The 21252-nt window shown below is 44.5% G+C and overlaps 1 protein-coding gene across 1 annotated transcript; it reads right to left on the reverse strand.

The window, feature by feature from the left end:
• Nucleotides 1-1962: 1962 nt before the first annotated feature.
• LOC147256047 (tumor necrosis factor receptor superfamily member 5-like) lies at nucleotides 1963-8267 on the reverse strand. The gene is made up of 9 exons (XM_086213962.1): nucleotides 8229-8267; nucleotides 6589-6682; nucleotides 6228-6353; nucleotides 5763-5918; nucleotides 3830-3917; nucleotides 3548-3732; nucleotides 3411-3439; nucleotides 3257-3314; nucleotides 1963-3182 (listed from the first exon to the last, which is right to left on the reverse strand). Exons 3-8 carry the CDS (start codon nucleotides 6280-6282, stop codon nucleotides 3261-3263), a joined length of 567 nt encoding a protein of 188 aa, XP_086070088.1. The 5' UTR covers nucleotides 6283-6353; nucleotides 6589-6682; nucleotides 8229-8267; the 3' UTR covers nucleotides 1963-3182; nucleotides 3257-3260.
• Nucleotides 8268-21252: the final 12985 nt, after the last annotated feature.

Genomic DNA, 21252 nt, shown 5'->3' on the forward strand with positions numbered 1-21252 from the left:
TTTCAGAATAAAGTTACAGAAAATAACATTCGTACGAGCTGTGACCTACGTGCGATCACAGCATAGAAACTAAGAACCCAGAGAAGTCTGTCACGAACTGAAGCACCAATATGTACCATCAACACATTATTTGTGATAGAAGGATATATTTTTAATATGATTTACGAAATAATGATATTGACAGCTTTTTCTGCGGTACATCAGAATCATCCGGAAAAAGATGAATGAAATAAAATCCCTCTCACTTGTTGCTCATCAAAATACAGTGATTCTTTACACCTGTACTTATAATTCATAGAATAATATTATTTGAATTGAAAATGTATGTTTGCAGACACATTTGTCTGTCAAATCTTGATGTTATTTTCAAACACACAGCACTGAATGGACACGCTTGTTCTTGGCCGAGATCCCTCTGCTAAAGGACACAGTAGGAGGATGACTTTGGCAATTCTAATCCACCTGTTGTGCCTTTATTCTGAAGGCTTTAGAAGTTAAATCCCACCCTTGTTTTGGAAAACCAATGGACTAGAACTCCTCTGAGTGGAACCAAGCACTGGTTTTAGTTTCATTTTGACTCACACTCAACAGTAAATCTGTTAAATCCTGGCATAAACTAAACAGGGCCTACGTCCACACGCTGTCTGTCCTGTGGCACAGCTGTCACACAAACTACACAAGCGCAAATGTTACACTTCTTATCCCGTTATATAGACCAACGTTGCAGTTTATTCACTCTGTCCCTGGATGACCTCTAAGATACAATGTCACAGAGGGTGCAAATCCTTGTGACATTTTAGTTTCACTTCTGTTCTGTCAGATCAACAGGAACAATGTTGGAATCAAGATGAATAAAGCAGTTTGATGTGAGTGCATCACTCAGCTCAACACTCGTGTGTTTCAGTCAGTCAGTAAAAGCCTGAAACGTTTCAGTCCTGAACTGCTGCTTTATTCCACATTCAACCTCATCAAAAGGCAGTGTGTCTGCACCAAATTAGAGAGGAGTTGTTAACCAACTGGGAGTTCAGAGTTGAACTCACTGTGGTGTGAAGTTGAGGGGGAAGAATTGAAGATGATGGAACAGGAACCAGAACTCCACTGACCCCCAAATTATACGATTGTCCATAGATGCTGTATTTACATGCAGATACCAGGTTATAGACACTGATTTCCTGCTTGTCTGTCAGAGGGGTTGAATATCACTCAACGACATTCGAGTATGCATGCAAGAACTTGGAGAGAAATTGTTGTGGGTCTTCCTCATGGAAAATCTAGGCTTAAGCATAGAAACGATTCCATTTAGGCTTGGCTTTAAGCCCGTCCCTTGTCTGTGAAACCGGCTCTTGATGTCATTCAAGCATTTTAAAGCCAAGTGTGAACACACTGATATGACAGGGTTGGAAAATGCCACAAACGAGTACCCAGTGGATAACCCTGTCCTCCTCTCCTGGACAGAGAGAAAACTTCCGGAATAGCCGGCGACTTAACATTCACTCAGAAACTGATGGAGTCTAACATTGTTGCTCTGACAACCAGCAGAGAAAGTAACAGCCTGTTAGCTCACTTATGGCATCCTAAAATGTGAGAAGAAGCTGAAAAACATGGAGATCCAAGATATTTCCATCAAAATGAAGAGACTCCTCAGTGTATTAATGGATTTACAGATTCCAAACATGCCAGTCAGAGATGTCTGACTGATGCGGATTTAAATTTTTAACTTATTTGAGTCATTTAAAGCAGCATTGAAATGCCGTTCACTTTTGTCACCTCAGTCTAAGTTGTAGAAGTCACATGACCACAGCTGACAAAGGTTTTGTTTACTATGTAACTGGTCAAATCAGCCATTTTTTTCCCTGGATGTTATCACTGTCTCAGTATTATACAAGTTAGAACACTTTGTTTAAAAAAGGTCATCAAATGAATGACAGGACTTAAATAACCTACAGTGTGTGTGTGCGTGTGTGTGTGTGGGGGGTAGTCGTATTTTAAGTTAAAGCCCATATTTGAAAATTCCATCCAATCTTTGCTGAGTAATATGGCTCCATGGACCTAAAGGCCTGTCTCACATACTGTATCAACTCTCCAAGGTCAGTGGTTCAAACATAAAAACAGGCTGAATAATGGCAGTTTGACTGTATTTTATTTTGCCATGGACAGCTCTCTTCTTGTGGAATTTAAATTGTAAAATACTTTTAGTTGCTTTTTGTGAGTCGTGATAAATCTGCAGAAATTTCTCCCAAGAAAACAACAACAACAAACATGTTTGCATTCATCTGATGAATATTTTGAGGTATTTTTATTGCCACAATTTCTAAAGCTGTATGTCGGTAACAGTTTTTCATGTTTGTGCCTTCTTGGCAATTTGTTGACAGTCCCTCTTAACCATTCACGGTCCTCCGTTGATTCCTGTTAAGAGTCGCAGGGGGCTGGAGCCTATCCCAGCAGCTACAGGAGAGAGACCCTGGACAGGTCACCAGTCCATCACAGGACCAACACATAGAGACAGACAACCATTCACACTCACAGTCACACCTACAGTCAATTTAGAGTATCAATCAGCCTCGTCCCCTCTTGATGTCTTTGGACTGTGGGAGGAAGCTGGAGTACCAGAGAGAACCCACGCAGGAACAGGGTGAACATGCAGACTCTGAACCGGGACTTGAACCCAGAACCTTCTTGCTGTAAAGCGACAGTGCTAACCACTGCACCACCGTGCCGCCCTTCCCTCAACTTGAACTGACAAAAAACTGTCAATAAGCCATCCAATCAAATTATGAATAAGTCATTTATTCAAAACTGTGACGATCCTTACATTTGTACTTCACAAAAATAACAAGAACGGTGATTGGCAGAATAATGTAAAAAAGTTTTGATTTTTTTTATCAAACCTGTTCAGTGTCTTTATGATACAAATATAAATAACAGAGCAAATAATCTTTTCTCAGATAGAAAGCGTGAACATTCAGCGATATTTACAGAACAATAATAATTCGCTCTGTGCTCAATAAAATAAGATGAAGAGTGGCTTATGTTTGGTTCAAGAAAGTCTGGAGTTTAGTTTGTGACACTGCAAAGACAATGTGTCAGCATCCGACTTGATGAAGATTCTGGATTCTAGAGCACATTTACTCTGCAGTGTCAGTCCAACAATTCACACACGTCCATGTGAGGGTGGAGTCACTCTAAAGAGAGCAGACATCATTGGTAAAGACGTCTCAGTGTAGTTCACTTAGAGGGCTGCAACACTCCATCTTACCTGTTTACACCAGAGGCTCCACTGTTTTCCTCTCCACGTCTCTTCTGTGTGAAATATTCTGAAATGAAAGACATCATTGATTAGTGAGCTCAAACAACTTCAGCCACCTACCAAAGAACATTCATCGAAGTGTCACAAAGAGAGGAAAACATACCAGCTCTACCTTCTCTGGATTGTTTCCTTCTACAAAGACCAAACCCATAAAGAAACCATGATGAGCCATGTCATGAATATCTGAGCATTTCAGCTCTCACTACAACCATGATCATGTTTTATTGACTAGATTCTTACCTCTTGGTGGACGTTCTCTTTTGCATCTTGTGAAGTAAATTCCTAATCCAACAGCGAGCAATAAAAAAAACAGCAAAACCACCGACACCACGACTGCTATTGTAACAGCTGAGCTTTGTGCTCCACACTCAGTATCATGTGCAGCAGTTCCTGCTTTTATTACATGGAGGTTTTTGGACTTGCAGCTGCAATGACATGGAGGGACATTTTAGAGGGACATTTAGAGACAGCACACCTTCATTGCTCTCGTCAACTTTCTTCATCTCGTGATTGCTGACTCACTCTGTGTGAGGCTGACAAGACGTAGACGTTCCATCTGCAAATGTTCCACCTCTGCAGTCTGTGCACACAGTGTCATTGAAGGCCGTTCCTGCAGGTACAAAAGATTCCTGTCACACTGAGTTCAGTCCACAAATAATGAAGTCATCACAGTGTCAAATCCTGGAGTGATGAAAAACCTGTTTCATTGATTTTCAAGCCAACACTTGAAAACCTCACATCCCCCCAAAAAAGCTTCAGGTTCACAGGGTTTTTCTCTCATCTTGAGGCTCTGAGTTCTATGATGGAACGTTCCAGGGCAGCAGTTTCCTCTCTAGTGAAGAACAAGATGAGATCTGATCCAGCATAAAGGAGGAGTCACCTCCACATTCAGAAACAAGCTGGAAGAGACCGTGCAGACCTCTGCTGAGGTTGATGTCAGTTCATATTTCATGATCTAATGTTTGTGTATTTCAATTGAATAGAATTATTAACAACAGTTTTGAGTCCAATTTTTCATGTAAACAAGGCAAAGATTTCCGACTTCAGACATTCCCATTAAAGGTTTTTTTCTTTCTAACTTTGTCAATAAATGTGTCAAAATCCATATTCGTGAATGTCTCACCTCCACTTAGACTACAGATATGACGAGTCAATGTGCCAGTCCTCCATTCACGCTTATCTGAAATCAGTTCAACGGGTTAGCAGTAGCAGATGTAATCCCCCCCAACTGATCCTTGGTTGCCCTGAAGCTCCTTCTCAACTGGATGTGCCTGGGACACCTCCCAGTGGAAGCTTCATGCACGACGGATAACAGAGAGCTGGGTGGGACCAATGGTTGAAGCGCCATGCGTGCCAGCCAAACCTCACCTTACTTGTCACTCAGTGGCGCTTGAAAATCCTTCATGATTTCCACCTGTAGTATTTAGCTAAATCCTGTTTTTCGACCACCATCAGCTTCAAGAAGCATAAGGCCACTGAATCAGAGGTGGGGGAGGTCTTGGCTGATGGGTTGACCTCCTTGTTCACATCTAACTTTGTATGTGCATTACTACACATGGGCTGCACGGTGGTGCAGTGGTTTGCACTGCCGCCTCACACCAAGAAAGTTCCAGGTTCTCTGGTTACTCCAAATTGACCGTAGGTGTGACTGTGAGTGTGAATGGTTGTCTGTCTCTGTGTGTTGGCCCTGTGATGGACTGGTGACCTGTCCAGGGTGAACCCTGCCTCTCTGGGATAGGGTCCAGCCCCACCCCACCCCGTGACCCTTAATAGGAATAAGCGGAAGAAGATGGATGGATGGATGGATGGATGGATGGATAGATGGATGGATGGATGGATGGATGGATGGATGAAAGGATGGATTACCACACATCTGGAAAACACTTAGGTTGAACAGCTTTTCCCATCTTTCCCCAGCAACATAAAGATGCCAAAGCAGAGATCACTATGGCTCCCTCATGACGCTAATGAAGCAGTGTGTTGAGTAACTATTGAAAGGACACAAGTCACCTTTCTGAGAAATACGCTGCTGCCTAACAAACAGAAAATTTGCATTAAGGAGCTTAGTGAGTGGTAGCAGGCTTGAAAGGAGCATTAAATTTGCAATGAAATAACTTAAACTCCTGAAACTTTATAACTTCAGAATCTTATGATCAGAACTCCTTTGCTGACTGGGCGCAGCAATTTGATGCAGCACCTTCAAGCTCAGCTCAGTTCCAATTTCAGTCAACAACAACAACGAAAATGCTAACAACCCGAAGAACAACCGCTGCTCCAAGTCATCGCCAATTCGAATGAGGAGGACAAACCAAGATCCTGAACCAGATCTCTTTGATGAGACCGGAGGATCTACCTCCTTGTCAGGTTCTGGTGAGGACGGCTAAAACCCAGAACCAGAGCTCTGGTGAACAGTTCAGCTCTACTTGTAGTCTTTCAGTCAGCAGAAGCAACCCACCTCTTTGGCTGATGTGTTGTCCTGGTTGACAGCGTGTGTGTTGGCGTGCTGCTACACAGCCGTCCTCTCTGGAGTCCAGACAGTAGAATCCCTCCACTGATTCACACACTGTATCTGATACTATAGTGCACTTGGTCTTTACCTGGAGACCAGACCCTGTAAAACAGTGAGGTTACACTCCATGACAACATCAGACCATCTCCAGTTTTGATGACATCTGAGCCAACATGACACAACAGTCTGTAATTTAGAGGAAAATATCTGTAGGAGCGACTGGTGGATCTGAGGAGACGGAGAAAACCAGAAAACTGAGGGAAGTTTACAGACATCCAGTCTCAGCTGATTACTAAGTAAACATCATGAGGGTTGTATTGTGACTTACAGAAGGAGAACTATCTCTGCCTTCAGTTCAAGGTTTGAGCTCATATTGACAGCAGTACTTTGAAAATATGAAGAGAATTCTACCTGAATCACAGTTTCCACAATCTAAACAGTAGTTCAGCCCACTCATTTTATTCATGTATGTTCCTTCAGTGCAGGGCAGACAGGAGGTGCTGCGGAACTCTGTACAGTCTTTTTTCACACGACTTCCTGTTGAAAAGAAAAACAGTGAGATCCATTGGTGTCTGCTCCAGGAATAAATTCAGACTTGGAAAACACAGAAAGCAGAGACACGAGACTGACTGCTAAGATCTGCACACAGGAAGTTAAATCCTTGAAGCCTGGATGTACTACAAATACCTATTAGAAGTATAATAAATTATTACAGATCTCCACATGTAAGTACTAAAGATAAACAGTCATTTAACATTGAGTTGCATCTCACCAGGAAGACACTTAGGACAGCACTGTCCTTGGACACTCTCGTACTCTACTGGATGACATGTGAGTGCAGGACCACAGAGAACTTCCTGTGTTATCTGTGAAGAGAGAGAACACGTTGGTGTCAGTGAGCTCTGGTTGAGACAAGAAGATATCAGGTAGAAGAGAAAGCTGCCGACTGACAACTCTGGAGGTCCCTCGGGAAGTTCTTATTGTTGATATTAGCAGTAAAGGCGATTATGAAAGTGAGTTTTGTTTAATTGAATTGTTGCACGAGGACACTTCAACCCCACCGCTGATGTTGGAACTACACTGTAAATGTGGGGTCTTCTTTGACTTCGGAGCAGTGCTCTGGGAATCGCCATCAATCAGGTTACAATCTCAGTGACATTAGCAGGATTATGCAAAAATTATGAGGCAGATTTATACTCCGTGGAGGGGTTCAGCCTGCGTTTAGGAAGAAGCCATGACATTTGAAGAATCAGACATTTTTGATCAAAGCAACAAAAAAAAAAAGTTTTTCCGCTCGTAATGTCGTCACGCTGAAGCTTTTACTACCCAGTGACTGAGAGTTTGAGGATCGTCGAAAAAGGAACAATCACAATTTTTTTGAATTGTAACTTTTACTTTGAATGATCGAGAATCATCAAAAAAAAACAAAAAAAAAGGATGACAAAGAGGGACAAATCATAAAGTAACAATAACAATTTTAATGTGCTCATAAATTAGTAATGGTTTTACCAGCAAAGTAGCCAACAGCAAATATTTTTGAATAAACATCATTAGAACAGTTCCCATGAGGCGGAGACACATCACACTGAGGTCTGGGAAGAGCTGGTAAGTAAAATCATGATGACGTCACCTGGAAAGAAAAAGGAAATATTTGTCGAATCAATGAGAATCCTGGTTCACACACAACTAGATTGTTTTTTTTTTTTTTTAGATTTTTGCTGAAACTGTCAAACCAAGAGGTTCCTGAGAGTTTCTCATGAGACCAGAGACAATTTGGGAGAGACTACTTTGAGGCTAGAGGGGGAGGTCGCATGGTGAGGCCCAGAATGGAAAAAAACTTGGCGTCACCCAAAACCGATTCAGTCTATTAGTCCATGCTGAGGGATGGATATTGGAAAATAGTACTCATTTTACAATTTAACTGTGAAAAAAATGCACTAAAGCTTTCTTTTAAAAACAAGGCTTGTGGTGTAAGAGAGGTGACAGCATCTGTGTTGCAAAGCCGACTTGCATGTGAATGTCAAATAAATGTTAAATATCAAACTCATTCCACCCCCATCAATTAAACACAACATACTGCTAGGCTTGATCGTGTCTTGGGGATTTAAATAAATAACGATTAGAAAGATCACACGCTAAACTAATAGTTGATAAACTTCCTCCCCTTTTTTTAAACGCGTACGTGATGATTAACGGTTGTTGTTTCCTGTTCCTTAGCTTCTTGACCCCCCCGCCCCCTCCCACGTTCTCCTTGCAGGAAGTTGTCAGCTTGTTTGTTGACGGATCGTCTTTCACCTGCGATCATACAGTCAAGCAATGCAACAGAAACGTCACCAACTCGAATCATTCGGGTTTGCACGCCGACTGTTACACCTAAAGAGAAAAGAAGCGGATAAAAACGGTGTTACATACTCGATTATTGCGGAGAGGAGAAACTGCACCCCTGCAAAGTTTTTTTTCCTGTACTTCCACTCCGAACCTTTTCAAAATAAAGTCATGTACGTCTGTGACGTCATCCGTGATCCACGTGATTTCTTTATTTCCCCCCCCCCCCCCCCCCCCATTTCAACCGAGCGGATGTGCCATGATTATGAGAGTAAACTCACGCCTACCTCTGCTGCGGCAGTTTTATAAGTAGGTGGGGGAGAACAGGAGAACTGTGGAAATTTCCCTGACTGCGGCAGCTTTTCTCTGTCATTTTTTTAAAGTTTTATTCTTGTATTTGATTAGCTCATCAATTAATAACAGATAGATAATCAAAAATTCAATAATTCGTATTTTTAAAGTACTTTCCAATGACAAACTTCTATATGTGAGATCATTTTTTTCTCCTATAATAATTCCTTCTGACAGTCTGGAGTACGGTAGCCTGGAAGTGCAAAACAACATTACAAAATGTAAAAAACTTTTACAAAGCTTAAGACAAATTTACATTTGAGAGAACAGTTTTACGTATCACAAAAAATTACATTAATAAAACATTTACAAACACTGAGAACAAATTTACCAGTGGCGAAACAATTTTACATGTCCCGAAACATATTTACAAATAAAATATTCCAGCTTCCTCCCACAGTCCAAAGACATCAAGAGGGGACGAGGCTGATTGATACTCTAAATTGACTGTGGGTGTGACTGTGAGTGTGAATGGTTGTCTGTCTCTATGTGTTGGTCCTGTGATGGACTGGTGACCTGTCCAGGGTGAACCCCGCCTCTCACCTGAAGGCTGCTGGGATAGGCTCCAACCCCCCCCCCCCCCCCTTAACAGGATAAGCAGGAGAAAATGGATGGATGGACTCTGAAGGAAAAATATATATCTCACATATTAAAGTTCATCATTGGAAGATATAAAATCTAAAATACTAATTGTTGTATTTTTTTTATTATCTGGCTGTCATTAACTGATGAGCTAATCAAATACAAGTATGAAGTATGACAAGTGAGCATAAGCAACCTTAATGCAGCTGTCATGCTTTTATTCTGAAGGTTCCAGAATTTGAACCCCACCCACTGGTTTGGAAAGCAATACTGGTTCTCCTCCCAGCTATGGCGTAGTTTCACTTTGACTTAAAATCCACGATAGATCTGTTAAAGCCTGGCATAAATGAAGCAGGGCCAACATCCACACCTTGTTCGTCCTGTGATACAGAACTTGGTGGCTGACTAAATACATTTTTGCCCCACTGTAGTAATCATCAAGTGGGTTTTCTTGTGACTTTCAGAAGAGGAACTTGTTGTTAAGTTCCAACCTGCTGTTAAAAAAGAAAAAAATTCTCCCCTCAATTCAAGGTTTGAGCTCACATTGACAGCAGTACTTTGAAAATATAAGCAGAATTCTACCTGAATCACAGTTTCCACAATCTAAACAGTAGTTCAGCCCACTCATTTTATTCATGTATGTTCCTTCAGTGCAGGGCAGACAGGAGGTGCTGCGGAACTCTGTACAGTCTTTTTTTACACGACTTCCTGTTGAAAAGAAAAACAGTGAGATCCATTGGTGTCTGCTCCAGGAATAAATTCAGACTTGGAAAACACAGAAAGCAGAGACACTAGACTGACTGCTACAAGTTAAACATCCATTAACGTTGAGTTGCATCTCACCAGGAAGACACTTAGGACAGCACTGTCCTTGGACACTCTCGTACTCTACTGGATGACATGTGAGTGCAGGACCACAGAGAAATTCCTGTGTTATCTGTGAAGAGACAGAACACGTTTCATTCTTTTTATTTTTTACATTGTATTTGGCTGAACGGATTTATTTGCATCAAAATAAAAGATGAAGGACTGCAGGAGCAAAACATTAAGAATAAAACCTTTATATCTAACAAGTTATTAAGGGGGAGGCGGCACGGTGGTGCAGTGGTCAGCACTGTCGCCTCACAGCAAGAAGGTTCCAGGTTCAACAAACAAACTGTTCCTTGTTTTCTGTCAGTAGCCAGCACTCCAGTACGTGTACTCAGTACCACATACAGCACCTGTACTGCAGCAAACAGCTGTTGGCGCTGTAGCTGACGGTCTCTTGTTGTAATTCAGGTGCTGTTGCTATGATGACATCACCACGCCGCTCACACTGGAGATATTGTAATGTGACGCTCCAACACAAATCGAGTGAGTTTATGGGCTGTTTTAACCCTTGAAGGTCCAGGACCGGCTGGTCTGACGGTGGCGGGTGACACGAGCTACGCCATCGTGACAGGACAAATTAAAATGACGGCTTTCATTTGTTTGACTCGAGGGAACGTCCAGTGTGTTGGGACCACGACTCAAGAACGCTGTGACCACAAGTGTAAAATGAGTGTCATGAAGTTTTAAAAGGTCAACAACTAAAGAGAACCTGAGGAAGTAAATTCAAGTATTTAAGAGGCTGTGTTTTGATGTTTAAATGTCCATGAAGTTTGTCTCCAGCGGGTCTTTTCTCACCAAAATACCAAAATCTGTTCCTAAACTTGAGGCCACCTACAAAATGTAAAGTCAAATCCCTCTTCAAGCTGACTGAGCACTGATTATCAGTTGGTACAAACATAGTAAAAGTGACATTTTTGACAGTGAAACAGCTCTTTTTTAAGAAAACATCTTCATCAAAAGTTGGCTTTGTCGGCGGTTGTTAATTGCGAGTTAATTGGAGACGAGTGTGGGCTTTGATGCTCTGGCAGGAGGCGTTAGGAGGACGGCTTCTCTTCATCCCCATGATTCTGCAGGTACAAATGAATCGACATTCCTGCCTCAGCTCTCAGATTCGACTGCATTCCACCATCCGTGAGGTGAAAAGGTGTTGAATCGCTGTCATTTCAAATTCGAGCATCACATCATTTCCTGTTGCTATACCACGTTGTTCCAGAAGGAGTGACAGCGAGTCAATTATCAAACATTTCACTTTGAATGAATGAAAAACACCGACTGATGGAACAATGGATTCAAGCCATTTCTGATTTACTAGAATCATAAATGTGTTTCAATGGTGACACTGAAACTGCAGAAAGACATTTGAGAGAGGAACTAGCAGACAGATCGTTTATGGCGTGACACAGTGCATCCATGCATTCAGTGGTGAGGCGCTTCTCCCGTCTCTCCTGTAGATCGTTTGTCCTCCACCTGTAAACATGAAGAGAATCGGCTCCTGCAGGGTTTTTGTCATCCATCAGCTGAGTTCACAACTTTGCAGCAGGCAGCGACCAATCAGACGTCCGCCAGAGGACTCCAAGGTCAGGTGATCGTGCAGCAGGGGTCATTCGTTCGCCATTTTCATTGCCGCCATTTTGACCGTCACAGCAACAAAAGCAAAGCTGGAATTCACGTCACTTAAGGCTACAGTCAGTCGGAGGACACCAGCTCAGTCTGCCAGGCCAAGGAGGGAGAGGAGGTCACAGGTAGAACTTCCCAGGAGCAATGTGCCGCTGTGGCGGCCATATTGTTCAGGAGGATGCGTCTGTAGAAGATGAGGTCCATCAACAATTAAAGAAACCGTCGAGAGATCGTTGGATTTTCAAGTGATTTATAGGTGGTTTGGTTTGTTCATGAAGCAGATGGACCTGCTCCTTTTCTGCTACTTCCAAAAGGCAACAAAGCTCCCTCTCTGTCATTTGTACCAGAACATCTTTGTTCTGGTCATGTTGAAAAAGGTCAAAGGTGACACCAAATGCTCCAGCATTCAGCCTCCAGGGGGAGCCGTTCAGGCTCGAGCATCATGGGATATCTGCTGATACTATTTACGGCAAGGACAAAGTATCAGTCAGAGCAAACATGATCCTTTTCTTTTTTCTGGGATTACTGGTATTTGAACTCCAGAGCCTTTTCTATCTGGAGCTCCACCTCCTTTTTCCAATAATCCGTCCGCTGCTTCATCAGCTTAACCTCGCAGTGCAAGTCCTCATTTTGCAGTGACACAGTCAGGAGCAGGTCCTTGTTCTCGTCCATCATGTCCCCGATGGCTCCTTTGATGCTCATTGCTTCCTTCAGTATGGCGATTTTCTCCTGCACACCCTGGTTCAGCTTGTTCTCCAGGTCCAGCTGAACCTGGGCCAGTCTGAGGGCAGCTTCCTCGCACTCCCTCTTCAAAAAAGCCTGATGTCAGCCTCTTGCTGCACTTCAAACTCCAGGTTCAGGGCCACCTCCTGCAGTGAGGACACATAGAACTGCTCCTTTTTTGCTTCTTCCGCAAGGCAGCAAAGCTCCCGCTCTTTGACCTGGACCAGAACCTCTTCTCTCTGGTCCAGATTCTGCAGCTGCTCCGGGGGCATCTCAGGTTGTTGTGGTGCTTTTTTTTTAACTGTCACTTAAATAAAAGCAAAGCTGGAAACATGTAACTGAAGGCTGCAGTCAGTCAGAGGGCACCAGCTCAGTCTGCCAAGCTGAGGAGGGGGAGGAGGCCACTGGTAGAACTTCCCAGGAGCAATGTTCTGCTGTGGCAGCCATATTGGTCAGGAGGATGCATCCGTAGAAGATGAGCTCCATCAACAAATAAAGAAACTGTCAAGAGATTTTTGCGGTTTGGTTTGGTATAAATGCCAGTCATGTATCCGTGATCGATAACTCTTATTTCAGGTATGAGGTTTTCCCATCACATCACTTCCTGTAGAGAACTGATGGGTCTATAATCATTTAAATATCCTTGTAACATGCAAAAATGATCACAAATAGCAGGATAAAAGCTGGAAGGGCAGACAGACTGACTAGTTTTCACTGTCGTTGAGCCGGGTCCTGGACCTGAAAGGCCTGGACAGAGCTCTGCCCAGACGTGAGAAAAACCTTCTGACTTTGGATGACTTCTTCTTCCGGGCGTCTTGGAGGAGCCTCTCAGTCTCACTGAGACGCTCCAGCAGCTGGGATGTTGTCTCCCTCTCCTGTTTTAGCTCCATGTTTGTGTGTTCCAGCTCTGCCTTCATGTTGTCATTTTCCTCCACGAACTGGGCCAGAGTCCGTTCCATTTTCTGGGACAACTCGTGTTTGAACTCCAGAGCCTTCTCTATCTGGAGCTCCACCTCCTTTTTATTGTTGTCCGTCTGCTGCTTCAGCAGGTTCACCTCGAAGAGCAAGGCCTCGTTTTCCAGGGACACAGTCAGGAGCAGGTCCTTGTTCTCGTCCATGTTGTCCTCCATAGCTTCTTTGACACTCACTGTTTCCTTCAGGATGGTGATTTTCTCCTGCACACCCTGGTTCAGCTTGTTCTCCAGGTCCAGCTGAACCTGGGCCAGTCTGAGGGCAGCTTCCTCGCGCTCCCTCTCCAGCCTGATGTCAGCCTCTTGCTGCACTTCTTGGATCTGTGTATTCAACTGCTCAATCTCCAGGTTCAGGGCCGCCACCTGCAGTGAGAACAGATGGAACTGCTCCTGTTTTTCTTTTTCCACGAGGCGATAAAGCTCCTCCTCCGTGACCTGGACCAGAACCTCTTCGCTCTGGTCCAGATTCTGCAGCTGCTCTGGGGGCGTCTCAGGTTGTGGTGGTGTGGCGATGAACTCAGGCTCCTCTGGTTGAGGCTCCACATTCTCAACCTCAACCGCCTCAGCCTGCTGACGTGTGGCTGTCAGCTGAGGCTCCTCGGCGTGAGCTCCAGGCCCGGACACCTGGACAGGCCCTGGCTCCTGGGTGGAGGAGGCTGGCCCTCTAGTCTTCCTCCTCTTTCTCCTGTTCTGTCGAGACATCTTCAATTCACTGGTAGAATCGCAGAGTTCCACTGTTTAGTCCAATCCACTTGAGTGACTAGATCAATGTGTGGTGGTGAGCCTGAGCATTCTCTATATAACCCTTCAGAATTGCCAGAATGAAAGAGTTTAAAGACACAATTCTTAGATCAAACATGTAAACGCATCGTTGGCTGGAAACTGTCATCGTTGTTTGTGCGCCTCACAGAGATCAAAGCCACAGTTCTCAGATCAAAGTCAAAGCACAAATCCAGAACTCAGAGACAGAATTCTGGACTGTTTCACAGGCAGAGTCCTGACCGTCGTCTCTATCACTCAATCTATCTGCTATTTTGACATTCACTCTCATCTCAATCATTCCAACTCAGAGCCAGAGCTTCAAACATTCAGGGATTTCTAGCAGTTCTCAGACCGTCAACCTGCTTGCTAACATCAGGCTTGGATCTGCGCTGGGAAGGAGTTTAACCAGCATGCGTGTCTCCTCCTTGGTTGTTCAGTCACAGGCATTTACCACTGCTCCCATCCACTGTGATGCAAACACAAAACAGGTGGTTGAGCTCCACTGCCAACAACACACGTGTGGGCAAGAAATAGTCCCAAGTTCCCAAGAGCCGGCTGTTTACTCCTCAACAAGGTACTCCATCAGCACCGCTCCGTTTCTGTCGTCCATAGAACTTTGACCAGTCATTGTGTGTTGCGTGTGTGTGCATTTAACTATGTTTGTGGGTGTTGGCAGTCCTGATGACCCAGGGGAAAAAGCTGTTTGTGAACCTGCTGGTGCGGGTCTTAATTGACCTGAAGCGCCTTCCCGAGGGCATCAGGTCAAACGGGGGGGGCAGGATGAGTAGGGTCTGCTGTGATGGCCTTGGTTCTCCTGAGGCAGTAGGATGAGGAGATGTGTTCCAGGGTGGGCAGAGGGCAGCCGATGATTTTTTGGGGCAGTGTTAATGACCTTCTGCAGCGCCTTCCTATCCTCTGCTGTGGAGCCAGCGTACCACACTCCCAGACAATAGGTCTGGATGCTCTCCATGGAGGAGTGGTAGAAGCCCAGCAGCAGCTTAGCATCCAGGTTGTTTTTCCTGAGGACGCACAGAAAGTGCAGCCTCTGCTGAGCCTTCTTCACCAGGGCCCTGGCATTGTAGGTTAAGGAGCAATCAGAGGAGATGTGGGTGCCCAGAAACCTGAAGGTGGTGACAGTTTCCACCTGTTCTCCATTTATGAGGAGGGGTGTGTGGTCCTGTCTGTTTCTCCTGAAGTCCGTAATAAGTTCTTTGGTCTGATGGACGTTCAGGGTCAGGTTGTTGTTTGAGCACCAGTGAGACAGTTCCTTTACCTCGGCCCTGTACGCTGTCTCGTCCTCGCCAACCACAGTGGTGTTGTCCGCATATTTGATAATGCGGTCGGTTGGATGGGTCGGAGTGCAGTCGTGGGTGTACAGGGCGAACAGTAGAAGACTCAGGACGCAACCTTGAGGGAATCTGGTGCTGAGTGTGAGGATGGAGGAATGGTAGGAGCTGAGTCTCACCGACTGAGGGCGGGTTGACAAGAAGCTTTTATCCAGGTGGGAAGGGGGATATGGAGCTGTAGGAGTTTATTGTGGAGAATGTCCGGGATGATGGCATTTAACGCTGAGCTGAAGTCCATGAAGAGCATCCTCACGTAGCTCTTCCCGGTCTCCAGGTGGCTCAGCACTGTGTGAAGCGTTTGAGCGATGGCGTCCTCTGTGGACTGGTTTAATCTGTAAGCAAACTGGTGGGGGTCGAGGGAGGGAGGGAGGCAGTCTCTGATGTGCTGGGAGACTGATTGCTCAAAGCACTTCATGATTACAGACGTCAGGGCCATTGGTCTGTTATCATTCAGGCAGTCCTGATTGCCCAGGGGAAAAAGCTGTTTGTGAACCTGCTGGTGTGGGTCTTAAGGTTCAGGGAGAGAGGTGGGGTGCTGGAATCAGGGAGGGGCAGTGTCTACAGGTGCATGGTGGTGGTCTCAAACCGGGCAAAAAAAGCTGTTCAGGTCCTCTGCCAGGCTGCTGCTGCTGGGGGATGTGGGAGGGGGGTGGGCTCTGTCGTGAGTCAGGGCCTGAATGCACTTCCACATCTGACGCTGGTTCTTGTCCATTAGGTACCCCTCTATTACCCTTTTGTAGGAGCACTCGCACTCGCCTCTGACTCTGTTGCTGCCTCAGACAACTTGAAAAGTCTGATCTGAAGATGCTTGTTAAATACATATTTCATATGGGCCGTTGCTAACTAAAGACTGGCACAAAACCCCGCCCCTCTCAGAGAGGGTAAGTCCTAAAAGTAGAGGTGTGGGGGGGGGGGGGGGGCGAGAAACCAGATAATTCACCTGTGGAAACCTTTAACCATGTTTATAAAAGCTTTATTAAGTGTGTGAAAGCACATTTACTTTGATGCTGAATCTCAAGATACACACACACACAAACACTCTCAGATGGGAAGAGCTGCGGAGTAAAATAATGATGAGGAGCAGGTGATTAAGAAGGCACAACAAACAGGAAAAGATCCTCTTCTAGCCCTTCTCACGCTGAGGAACACACCTGTCACAGGTATGGAATGTTCTGCTGCTCTGATGCTCATGGGCAGGGTACTGAGGAGCACTCAAGCAGGCTCCAGCTCCATTCTCCAGCCCTCAGTGCCCCGGAGTGCACACTCTGTTTTCCAAGACCTCCAGAAAAGACAGCAACAGCACCGCAACAGAGGTAGCACCCAGCTTCCTGAAGTGAGCCCCGGCGCCACCGTGCATGTGGAAACTGCACAGGGCCGGCGCCCGGCTGTGGTCACGGCGGACAGAGCGAACCTCGTTCCTACAACATTGTATCATCTTCTGGGCAGAACTACGGAAGCAACAGGCGCCATCCGAGGAAAGCGCCGGTCTGCGCTCAAGCGACCTCCGATGCAGCCTTCGTGGATGAGGACCCGCCAGACCCATCAGGTAAAAGAGCAGCAGAGAGTCAACAGTTGGAGTTGGAGTAAGAAATCAAGCTTTGGAAAACTTTTGTGAAGTTAAAAAAAAAAGTTAAAAAGAGAGAGAGAGAGAGAGAGGTTTGTGTGAACCGACGAAATAAATTTCCAGCTTCGTTGTCAGCTTGTTTTTGTTTTTTTCCAAATCAATGACAGAACGTCTTTCACCTGAGCTCATAAAGTCGAGCAGCAGCAGAAACGTCACCAACTCCAATCATTCGGTTTTACACCTCAAGAGAAAAGAAGCGGATAAAAACGATGTTACCTCCTCGACTTTAGCAGGACGGAGAAATCGTGTTTATTGAAGGACTTGACCGCTGCTTTCACTTTGCACTTTTCAGAATAAAGTTACAGAAAATAACATTCGTACGAGCTGTAACCTACGTGCGATCACAGCATAGAAACTAAGAACCCAGAAAAGTCTGTCACGAACTGAAGCACCAATATGTACCATCAACACATTATTTGTTATAGAAGGATATATTTTTAATATGATTTACTATATAATGATATTGACAGCTTTTTCTGCTGTACATCAGAATCATCCAGAAAAAGATGAATGAAATAAAATCCCTCTCACTTGTTGCTCATCAAAATACAGTGATTCTTTACACCTGTACTTATTATAATTCATAGAGTAATATTATTATTAGAATTGAAAATGTATGTTTGCTGACACATTTGTCTGTCAAATCTTGATGTTATTTTCAAACACACAGCACTGAATGGACACTCTTGTTCTTGGCCGAGATCCCTCTGCTAAAGGACACAATAGGAGGATCCATCCATCATCGTCTACCGCTTATTCCTTACTAGTGAGGGTTGCGGGAGCCTATCCCAGCATCTACAGGCAAGAGGCGGGGTTCACCCTGGACAGGTCGCCAGTCCATCGCAGGGCCAACATACAGAAACAAACAACCAGGGAGAACATGGAGACTCCACACAGAAAGATCCTGTGCTGGAGCCTGGACTTAAACCTGGAACCTTCTTGCTGTGAGGCGACAGTGCTGACCACTGCACCACCGTGCCGTCACACATGTAATGTGAACTAGTTTATTGGTCTTTAAAGACACAATATCTCAGCCCAGGAGTTGAATGTGAAGTGAGTGAATAAAGTGCGTAAATGAAGCAGGGCATGAAGTGCGTAAAGCAGCTCTTCCAGTTTTATCACTGTACTTATTAAGGTTAGCAGCCAGTCACACCGTCACACAGAGGACTCAGTATGAGCTGAGAGCACTACTAAGAGTGTGTCAGCCTGTGGAGAGAACCCCTCCCCATGAACAGATGAGCTGAAAAGATATGGAAGGCTGTTTACTTCCAGTGCTGTTTAGAGAAACAGGTGTCCCGAGATGTGCCTGCCTGCAACCGGAGCTGCAGAGACAACTGACATAGCCACAGACGCGGTCAAGATTTTCATGGATTGAAAATGATAGAATTTTTCTTTGTTGGTGTCAGTGTTGTATTAGATTCAGTGGCAGCATGTCATTGATCCTGTTTCTGAGGGAGAATTCAAGTTTCAAATATCAGTTTGAGCAAATAACACAATGATGTCATTAACACATTTTAAGTGTCTCAATTTGATTTGAAGTGTCCTTGCTAAGTGGTAAGAGATAAATTTATTACCCAGCAGAACTATTATGCCTTTAATGTATTTCACGTTTACTTTTACAAAATGAGTTTCCTCCAGGATGGCTGGGCTCCCCCTTAGAGCAGTGTTGTTTTTGTCACGCTGGACGAAAACGAAAATGACGACGTCAGACCCCTTTTTCCCATGACGAAAATGAGACTAAGACGAACGTCACCATCGCCCTGTAAAGACTAAAATGTGACGAAATTGTATACATTTTCGTCTGGCGAGAACGAGATGAGACTAAATTGTTTGTGGGTGGACGATCAAAGTTTCAAAACACGCGTTTTTTCCCGCCAAGTATAACATGCGTGCAATGTCAATCACGAGCTCAAACGGAGCCAGCTGTAGCTGTTAGCCTCTCTCTCGCGCGAACACACATGCACACACAGAGACAAGGCTGGGCCTGTCTGCAGCGGACGAGACACACACCACGGCAGCAGCAGCGGTGCTGGGTGGTCGTAAAAGGAGGGATGATTAAAGCATAGCTTTAGTCAATGTTGGGCCAGCCCTGGCATTTTCTTTTTTGTATTAAGCCTTAAATTTTGTGGTGGTGGTGGTTCCACCTCCCCCGTGGTGCAGAGACCGCTTCCTAGTTCTACATGCTAAAGCTAGAATGAATGGGGTTGCCAGGGGCCCCGCTACTGTTGGCTCGTTTAAACCAGCCCTTCTATTAATTTAGCATGTTATGAAAAGAACCCCAGTCCATTTGTGGACGGGTGGCAAGTGAAATGCTTTGACCCATGATTGTGGGACTGAGAAACACGGTAGTCTTCAGACCTGCTGCTGTTCCCTATCTAAGCAACGCACACGGATGCTTTAACCAATAACAGCAGCTGAAGCCAATATGTAGGACATGTGGTCGTTTATATGGAAGTCAAGTGTGCTTTTATTTTTTATTTAACCATATTTTATTGTGATACAATACTCATATTGTGTGCCAGTGTGTTGTCTGCATCTGCAACAAAATAATAAAAGTAAAAGGTAGAGAAAGAAAAAGAGGGGAAAAAACTCACCTTTGAAGGTTAGATCAGTTTCAGTGTGCTTCATTCTCACACCTGTATTGGCCTATTAAGTACATACACATATCTTTTATTTATAGGTATCTTTGATATTTGACTAAAACCTTGGAGTTTTCGTCGACTAAAACTAGACTAAAACTATCAAGGATAGAAATGACTAAAATGTAACTAAAACTAAGAAGCATTTAGTCCAAAAGACTAAGACTAAAACTAAATCTAAAATGCCTGCCAAAAACAACACTGTCTTCGAGATGGGGTGAGTCACTCAGGAGGGACTCAGAGTAGAGCCACTGCTCCTCCATGTCAAGAGGAGTTGGTCCTCATCAGATGTCTCCTGGATGCCTCCCTCAGGAGGTGTTCCAGGCATGTCTGACGAGGAGGAGGCCTCGAGGCCAACCCAGGACACGCTGGAGGGATTATATCTCTCGGCTGACCTGGGAACGCCTCGGGATTCCCCCGGAAGAGCTGGTGGAAGTGGCTGGGGAGAGGACAGTCTGGGCTTCCTTGCTGAGGCTGCTGTCCCCGTGACCCGGACCAACGGATAAGTGGAGGATGATGACGACACATTTAGTTTAAGTCAATAGTCATACTGTGAGCCAGAATGACATGTGACCAGTAAATTTTACTTCATTGATCTACACTTTAGGGTATTCCCCAAAGTGGGGCATTCCTTAAGCCAGTAGTGTTCAATTAAAATTCAAAGAGGTCCAGCTACTAAAATTTCCTCCCAGCAAAGGTCTGAATCTTATATTGTCCGGACAGAACCTGATGCCTGCCCTTAGCCCGAGGGATGACCACAAAGTGTTGTGGTGCCCTCACTCAGCAGCTTCAGTGGGAAACCTCTCATTTTCCAACTGGCTACGCTGTTTTGAAGTTAGCATCAATACTTGAAAGCATTAATAATCTTGACACCTGTCTTTGTTGTACTGTTCTGGCAGAGACTCCACAGGAGAACTCTCCTATTCTTTCTTTACTCCTGCTCACTCGCCGGTCCTTCCATCCCTGTTGTCTTCAATTAGCTTCTCTCAGCCCTGTAGAAATGTTCTCAAGATAAAAGAGGACATTACCAAACCAAAAAAAAGGAACTGTTCTTACATTTTGGAGATTAATATCTAACTTGTTTACATGTTCCTTGCTCACTTCTCTAAACTAACATTGCTCTTCTATTTTCTAATCAGTCCTGACGCTGTCACGTATTTTGTCTTCTCCTCCTCTCCTGTTTCCTTGTCCTACACAAGAATTCTCTCACTCCACTCTGACAGCAGCATGTCTGATGTGCCGTTTCTATGCTTCTCTGTTGTTTTGTGCCACCTTGTGTTTGCAATGTGTAATGCACAGTTTAGAGATGTTGACGTTCCTACTACTAATTGAGCAGCCCGTTGTAGTTGGCTGTGTTTAATAACTGTCAATCAAATCAAGATTTGAAGGGGAATGAAGGGGGAATGACAGGAAGCTTTTTTTTTCTTTTTTTTAAGTAAACCTCAGATTATGTTTTTTAAGAGAAAATATTTCAAGCTGCCTCTTCACTCCCGCTATGCTGAGACATGCCTAAAACATCCAAGCCCTGGGGCCCACAGTACTGTTAACACACCCCTGCAATCCACAGATAAGCAGTTATCACACTCAAACTGTGAAAAACTATACTTCGTAGGAAAGAAATATACT

This window comes from Aulostomus chinensis, chromosome 9 (genome assembly GCF_037954235.1).
Source record: "Aulostomus chinensis isolate RoL2024-O1b breed Wild chromosome 9, RoL_Achi_v1.0, whole genome shotgun sequence".
Taxonomy (NCBI): Eukaryota; Metazoa; Chordata; class Actinopteri; order Syngnathiformes; family Aulostomidae; genus Aulostomus; species Aulostomus chinensis.